The sequence below is a fragment of the Canis lupus genome, chromosome 9 (genome assembly GCF_011100685.1).
Source record: "Canis lupus familiaris isolate Mischka breed German Shepherd chromosome 9, alternate assembly UU_Cfam_GSD_1.0, whole genome shotgun sequence".
In the NCBI taxonomy this organism is placed as follows: domain Eukaryota; kingdom Metazoa; phylum Chordata; class Mammalia; order Carnivora; family Canidae; genus Canis; species Canis lupus.
This window is the reverse complement of record NC_049230.1, coordinates 11,987,070-11,994,708: the sequence shown is the minus strand read 5'-3', so window position 1 is coordinate 11,994,708 and position 7,639 is coordinate 11,987,070. Positions and strand designations below refer to the sequence as shown.

At 46.0% G+C, this 7,639-nt stretch overlaps 1 protein-coding gene across 2 annotated transcripts in view; it reads left to right on the top strand.

Annotated features, from left to right (window-relative positions):
• Positions 1-415: 415 nt before the first annotated feature.
• The window catches only part of GNA13 (G protein subunit alpha 13), a 40,803-nt gene continuing 33,579 nt past the window's right edge, over positions 416-7,639 (top strand). Inside the window, exons 1-2 of one of the 2 annotated variants that reach the window (XM_038546789.1) lie at positions 416-806; positions 3,462-3,688. In XM_038546789.1, coding sequence (XP_038402717.1) covers positions 524-806; positions 3,462-3,688 — 510 coding nt within the window. In that variant the 5' untranslated portion in view covers positions 416-523. Of the gene's footprint in view, positions 807-1,587; positions 1,670-3,461; positions 3,689-7,639 lie in introns of those variants that run through there. The other variant, XM_038546790.1, reaches the window with a different exon arrangement.

The window sequence follows — 7,639 nt, the reverse complement described above, 5'->3', positions numbered from 1 at the left end:
TGCCCGGCCTCCAGCGCTCCGGGAAGCCGCCCCCCGCGCAGCAGCGGGTGCAGCTCACTGAAGGCAAACAGCAAGTCGGGCCCCGCCCGCGCGCGCCGGGGCCGGCCGGAGCCCACGTGACCGCTCCCGGCAGCCCCGCCCGCCGCCTCCCACTCCCGCGCGCGCCCAGCGGGCGGCAGCGGCCGACGCCCGGGCCGCAGCGTGACTCCTGGAAGCCGAGCGCGGGAGGGGGCGGGGCCGCGGCGTGCGTGCGTGCGTGCGCGCTCCCGGGAGGCGGCGCGCGCGCACGCGCGGGGGCCACCGCCCCTCCTGGGCCCGCCCTCCATCCCTCCCTCCTCCGCTCGCCCGGCCCGCCCTGCGAGTCACCTCTCTGGTTCCCTCCCTCCCCGGGCGCGCTCGGGCCGCCGCAGCGCTCCCCGCCCTCGAGCCTCGTCGCAGGAGCCGCCCGCCGCCCGAGGAGGAGGAGGCGGTGGAGGGAGCCGGAGGGGCCCGCCGAGGCGGCGGCGGCGGCGGCGGCGGCAAGATGGCGGACTTCCTGCCGTCGCGGTCCGTGCTGTCCGTGTGCTTCCCCGGCTGCGTGCTGACGAGCGGCGAGGCCGAGCAGCAGCGCAAGTCCAAGGAGATCGACAAATGCCTGTCCCGGGAGAAGACGTACGTGAAGCGGCTGGTGAAGATCCTGCTGCTGGGCGCGGGCGAGAGCGGCAAGTCCACCTTCCTGAAGCAGATGCGGATCATCCACGGGCAGGACTTCGACCAGCGCGCGCGCGAGGAGTTCCGCCCCACCATCTACAGCAACGTGATTAAAGGTGCCGGGCGGGGGGCGCGGGCGGCGGGCGCGGGCGCGGGCGGCGGGCGGCGGGGCTGGGCTGGGCTGGGCACCGCCCTCGTCCTCGTCCGCTCGCGTCCCCGGCCGGCGGAGGACCCGGCCCGGCGGGCGCGGAGGGGGCGCGGCGCGGGGTGCCCTCGGCCGCGGGGGGCAGGGATGCCGGGGGGCCGCCCCGCTGGCCCCCTCGCCGGCCGGCTCGGGTCACGACTGGCTCCCCACACCCCCCTCCCCCGCGGGCCTCGCCCCCCTCCGACAGGGAAGTGAGGCGAGCCGGGCGCCTCGGGGAGTGGGGCGATCGCCCTGCGAGGCCCGGAGACCCACACGCCCCGCGCCCCGCGCCGGCCTCGCCTCCCCTCCCCTCCCGTCCCCGGGTGGGTGACCCGAGTCACATGGGGTCGGGGCTGCTCCCAGCCCCTTGCTGCTCCGGCCGCCTCCTGAGCCAGGGCCTTCTGGAACCCTCTCCAGAAGGAAACTTTTGCCCGAGACTTGTCAAGGGCGGAGGGTGACAGCACCTGGGCCCTTCTGGGCAGAGATGGGGAAACCTCAGGGAGTCCTGTGCCCTGTGCTGGCATCAGGAAAGAGTAGACCCGTACAGTTAGTCTGAAAAAATCGGCATCGGTGGTTTTTCGCCCCATTGTCACGGTCGGGCAGGATGTTTTGCCTGTAATCACTATGCAACACGTTCCACTCTCCTTTTTTTTTTTTTTTTTTTGCTTTAATAATTGCGGTGGACGGAAGGGGGTGGGGGGGGGTGGGTACCACCACTTGCTCTGCTATTTAAATGAAGCCTGTTTGTTGGTATGAAGAATCTTTGGCCTAGAAAGTGATGCGGAGCCTGTGCAGGTAGAGTCCGTGAATCACCGTCGGCGTGGGTCATTTGCTCTGCTTCCGTGGGAGAGTGTTTCCACGGTTAAACTTCGCTCCTAAATAAAAAGATAGACAAGGGATTTTATTTCTGGGCTCTCAGAGCTTTGGAAAAGATGGTTCTTATTTTATTTCAGCGATAGTTAGGCTCATTTTTCTTAGCATCAAAGCATCTTCCTGCTTTCTAAAAGGCGGCTTGGCAAATTTGAGATACATAAGGTGCATCAGGAAACCACCATCTGGGTAGCGATTGTCCTTGTTTCAGATTTCAGCAGATTTGCAAACAGTGTTTCTTTAAGTGAGATATTTTTTTTGTTGTTGTTGTTGTTGTTCAGGAAGTTCTTAAGCAATTCCTTCTCATCACTTTCTTTTCCTCCCAGGATTGAGTAGAGGAAAAGTACCCCCTCCCTCACCGCTTCTCTCCCTCTCTAGGAGGCGGGGGTCGTGGAGTAATGAGAGGAGAAGAGCGCTAGGCCAGGGGCTCACAGATCACAGCCAGCAGGCTCTGAGTCCTGGCACTGCTACAGTTAAGCTGTATAAAACAATCGAATTTATCCCATCTTACTGTTCAGCACAAAACTAATTAAGGTCTCTTTCAAGGCTGTGAGCTCTGCCTTGCCAGTCCTTAATTGAAGGTACCTTTGTATCCTGATGCAGCTGAACTTAAGGAACTATGTCAATGAATAGAATCAACATGTTAACTGATTATGAGCCACGTAAACACCTGGTCTTTACTGTGCACTGGGTCCTAAGTGTGACCTACTTTGAATGCTGGTTATGAGATGAAGTAAGTCACTAGATACCTACTTTTTGAGTTGGCATGATCAGAAAATTGACAGCAACACGGTTTTTCAGTTATGGAGACAAATGACTGAATAGTCATGCAACTGTTAATTAAGATGAACCAAAGGTAACAGTTTAGTGATTAGAGATAATGGGCTTGAATTAATCTCTGTGAGTTGAAGTCTCTGTGTATACTTTTGGCAGTTGCCCTTCCTCCCTGTTAGAGAAATCTAAGGCCTTCCTGTGACTTATGCTTGGTTTGGGAGTTTTTGAGTTTTGAACGTGTTCTTAGAGGACTTGGTGTTGGGGCACCTGGGTGGCTCTGACTCTTGATTTTTCTGCTCAGGGCGTGATCTCAGGATTGTGAGATTCAGCCGTGCGGCAGCCTCTACACTCAACTTGGAGTCTGCTCGGGATTCTCTCTCCCTTCCCCTTGGCTCCTCTGCTCTATCTCTAATAAAATCTTAAAAAAAAAAACAAAACAAAACACAAAGAAGACTCAATGTTGGGTTAAAGCAGGGTGCTCGAGTAACAAATGAACTCCAAGTGATAATGTTTGAGTCCTGGCATTTCATAAATATCTTTTTGAGGGGCTTAGAAAATCTTAGCTGCAGCTGTTGTTTCCCGAGCCTGGACATCTGGCTGTGCAGTGTGATTTCTTTTTCCTTCACTGGTTTTGGTTCTCTTGTGACTACCTTCTATTAAAAGTTTATAGTAACTTATTTTATAAATGAGAGCATGTTAAAATCCTTCAGAAAGAGCAGTTGTGTTAATAGTATTTGCTTTTCAAGGCTCTAATTTTGTGACTGTGAACAAGTGTTAGTTTTTTTAAGCTCTGGGAAGTTACGGGTGTTTGTTTCGACGTTGGCCTCCATTTGTGGAGGAGGTAGGCTTGGCATGGTTAAGCTTCAGAAAAGAATACTGGAATAGAATCACTGAGGATATCTAATGACTCCTAGCACACCTTTTTCTTTCTTTTTAAACAAAGGTATGAGGGTGCTGGTAGATGCTCGAGAGAAACTTCATATTCCGTGGGGAGATAACTCAAACCAAGGCAACGGAGACAAGATGATGGCGTTTGACACCCGGTCCCCCATGGCGGCCCAGGGAATGGTGGAAACTCAAGTTTTTTTGCAGTATCTCCCTATCATAAGAGCACTGTGGGCAGACAGTGGCATACAGAATGCCTATGACCGGCGTCGAGAATTTCAACTGGTAAGAGATCTGTTCTTTTACATTGTTGTCATTTTATTTTAATGACATGTACTGGAAGCTGATTCTAACATACTTTTTTCACTGACTTCCACATTAAAATGTCTCCAGAATTTTAGTCTCAGAAATTTGGATTGGATTAGAGGAGTTTCTTACTGAGGCAAGATAAAAATAAGGTAAACCCCATAGATTTGGTGAAGCAGTTATGTTTAACTGGTCATTTTTCCTTTTTGTAAGTAAGAGGATAGTGATTTTCTTAGACATTTTCTCCTAATTTTATTCTAGTTTTGAAAATAATCTCCTCCCAATTGCAGCAGTGATATTCATCCTTTTAAAAAATTCATCTTCTACTCTCAGGCTGAGAGCCCGGTAACTACACCTAGTTGTTCAAGTGTGTCTTTTATATGGTCTTTTGAGGTACTCATTTTATGATACAGATTAATTTATAAAGAGTTTGAAGCCCTTGATAACATTTAAGTCATTGTACTTTATATATTTGCATACTGTGTGTATTTCTCTAAGGTTTCTCAGCACATATTACAAAATGTTTCTTCGTTAAAACCATAATCTTAGACTACGGTAAAGCTTTATAGCTGTTACAAAGCACTGTAGGTAGGGTGGAAAAGAAAAGATCTGATCTAGTTTAAAGATACAAATAATTATTGATACAATAATTATTGATAGTAAAGATACAAATAATTATTGAAATTGATTTTTTTTAATCAAGTGTTTTGCAGTTTAATTGTGAATGCTTTGATTATGTTCTGGGTTTTATTTGCCGAAGACCAGAAAGATCCCAGGAATGATAACAATCTAGACTGTATGCAATTTGGAGGTAGTTCAGATTTGAAGTGTTTTACTGTATTATGATCCTGAAAAAGTGACAGTTAAAAGTAAAACTGCTTAGAAAGTTGTTTAGTGATGTCACTGGCATTAAAGTGATACACATTTATGGGTGTGGCTACAAAATGATACACAGCCAGCAGTCTTTGCTATTACAGTTTGTACTCAGAGCAGCCTTGGCTACTAAAAAGTTCTAGAAACATGTTCATGACAGCATTTTATAAAACTGATTTTAAATCTTAACTTACTCTGAATTATGGCTCTCGCAGACACCATATAAATGTAGCACTTGATCACCTACTGTCTTGTATAGTTCTTCTCTTTGATGTGTGTATCTTGTCAAATAATTTGTCCATTAATCAAAGACTCATGTTATTATTAAAATCAAGTCACTGGCAGCATTCATCGTATATTGACAATTATGAATTTAACTTGACAAGTGACCTCTGTCCACTTCTCAGGCTTGTGGTTGATTTTTGTCCTTTGGTCAGTATTTCTTATAACTGATAGTTCCTACACATACTGCTGCTTCTCACCTGTTGTCACCCTGCCTCCTGTTTTTAAGTGCTGTTTATTCTCCTTTTTAATTCATTGATCACACTTTGCACTCTAAGGTTTCTCAGGATGTTATTCATTCTTCCAGGTCAGGGGAGAACCATCCATCTGTAAAAGCATACAGTTCATATTGATTGGATGAATAAACAGCAGTATTCTAAAAGTTTCTGTAGGAAAGTTTTTTAAGTCCATTTATCTAAAGTTGGGCCACACTTACACTTGAATTTGGATATTTACATCTTAATAGTTTTGTATCAAGACTGTCATGTTGGGGCGCCTGCATGGTTCAATTGGTTAAGCATCTACCTTCAGCTTGAGATCCAGCCCCCACATGGGGCTAGCAGGGAGCCTCCTTCTCCCTCTGCCTCCCTCACCTCCCTGTTCATGCACACATGCTCTCTCTTAAAATAAATAAAATCTTTAAAAAAAAAACAAAACAAAAGACTGTCATGTCATCGTAGTCAAGAAAGCATTCCTAAGTATTTGCCATTAAGAACAAACAGCTAAAACCACTCAGGATGAGGACCTACATGTTTTTGACTTGACCCAGTAATGCTTTAGCAGCAAAGGTCTTGAGCACAAGGAGAGACAGGTTCCAGAAATACTTTTTGCCTCATAAAAAGTAAGGGCAAAATAAAAGAAGAACAGGGAGAGATGTAATTTTAAACCCCTGGAGGACAGGAATTTTTTTCCTGTGTATATCCTTGGTGGTGTTAATGGCACCTGTCAAATATTGGAAGGGTTGAGTTACTACATTGAATTAATGATTCTTGTGCTTGTGGATGCTGTGTGGTGCTTGACACAGTGTTAGACACAGAGAAGGCACCTGGCTCATTTAAAATTTTTCTCATGGTCCTCTTCAATTCCTTTTCTTCTCTACACACATCAAATCCCAAGTCCTGTCTTTTCTACCCTTGAAAAATCTCTTGCATCTGTTGCCTCCTTTCCCCCTTTCCATTAATGTCTTAGTACCTCTTACTTGGACTCCCAGATAATCTTATTCAAACACAGCATGAGTTTGTTCAAAAAGCTATACTCATTCTCCATTACTTCCAGAACAGAGTTCAGCCTCTTAGAGTCAGTGTATTCATCAGTTTCCACATACCTTGATTGTCTGCTTCTGTGGTGGCTGTCTTTATAAGGTCTTTCTGTTATGGTTTTTCATTACTGTATCTATGCAGTAGGTCTTACCCTTAACTTAGAAAAATGGTAGTATTTCAGTGTGACCAAACATGGTCCATGGACCCCTTGTATTAGATTCACTGGAATGCTTGTTTAATAAAAAATGAAATGAAACAAAAACAGAGTTCTAGACTCCCATCGCAAGAGGATCTGATTCAGGAATCTGGGATGGGACCCAGTGATGTGTATTTGTGGCAGACAGTCAAGGATGATTTGGATGAATTTGCTTCTTGGCCACCCTGAGGGATAGTGCTTTAGGATCAGAGATTTCTCCAGCCCTCCTGGCTGGAGCGTTTCTCCCTGCCCTGTGCTCTCCTTTGGTCGCCTGCACTCCACTTGTTTGCACTTGTATTTGGTTCTCCTACTTAAGTAGAAGCTCCGTTGGTATGCCTAGTTCATCTTTTTCTCTCTTGCTAGCATAAGCCTGACACTTATTTTATTTCCTCGTTTTTTTAGACATTCTGAATTCTAAGTTCTTCTGGAAAAAAAGAGACATCCCACATGAAGTGTCTTCAGGGAAATAGGAATCATTTCTGGATGCTAGCTTGTCAATTTTCTAGGAGATGAGAAGTCATTGTCTTACAGAGTCATAATTTTCTTTTTATGTTTGCCAGTGTATATTCTTGAATCTTGGATAGAAAAAGTAAACCATCAGGGGAAAAGGGAAGAGTTAGTAGAAAAATAAAATTTGTCTTTTTTTTTTGTTTTGAGTGATGATTATTAAACTTAGTATGCAAAGTGAAATGCAAAAAAAAAAAAAAAAAAAAACACCAAACAGGAACAGTTCTTAAGCCTTTTTGTGGTTTTTCTTGCTTAGGACGAACAACTGCCTTGTAATCAGTCTTGGGGCACAGGGGCTAGGGCAGTGGTATCACAGCTTAGGTTTTTAACCAGCCATTCATTTGTTAGTAATAACTTCGGGTGCAAACATGAATGTTTTCTTTTCCAAGTTCCCAAAGGCAAACATTTCCTTTTCTGGTTAGTTTCATTATGGGTAAACTAAATAGTTTACTGTAGAAAAAGAAAAATCTAAGATTTACATTGCTGTGATAGCTTTTAAGGTACCTTCCTAATTTTTGTAAAGGAGCTCACAGAATAATACAGCCTCAGAAGCGGTCTCTTTTAGTACTGGTTTATATATTTGTGATACTGAGCTTTGATTGTACATTGACTATGGCCTGCCACTGTACAAATGAGAGACCCTCTCTTTGGAAAAACTTGTGTGGCTGTGTTTGGGAAATTTGGTCACTTAGAAGACTGGAGTTGGGAGTGGGGGGTTGGCTGGGAAGTGATACAACTGGAGATGTGGAGCAAAAGTAACAAAATGACCAGGAATCACTGCCAGTTAATTTTTTTTGGATGTTTAATATCCAG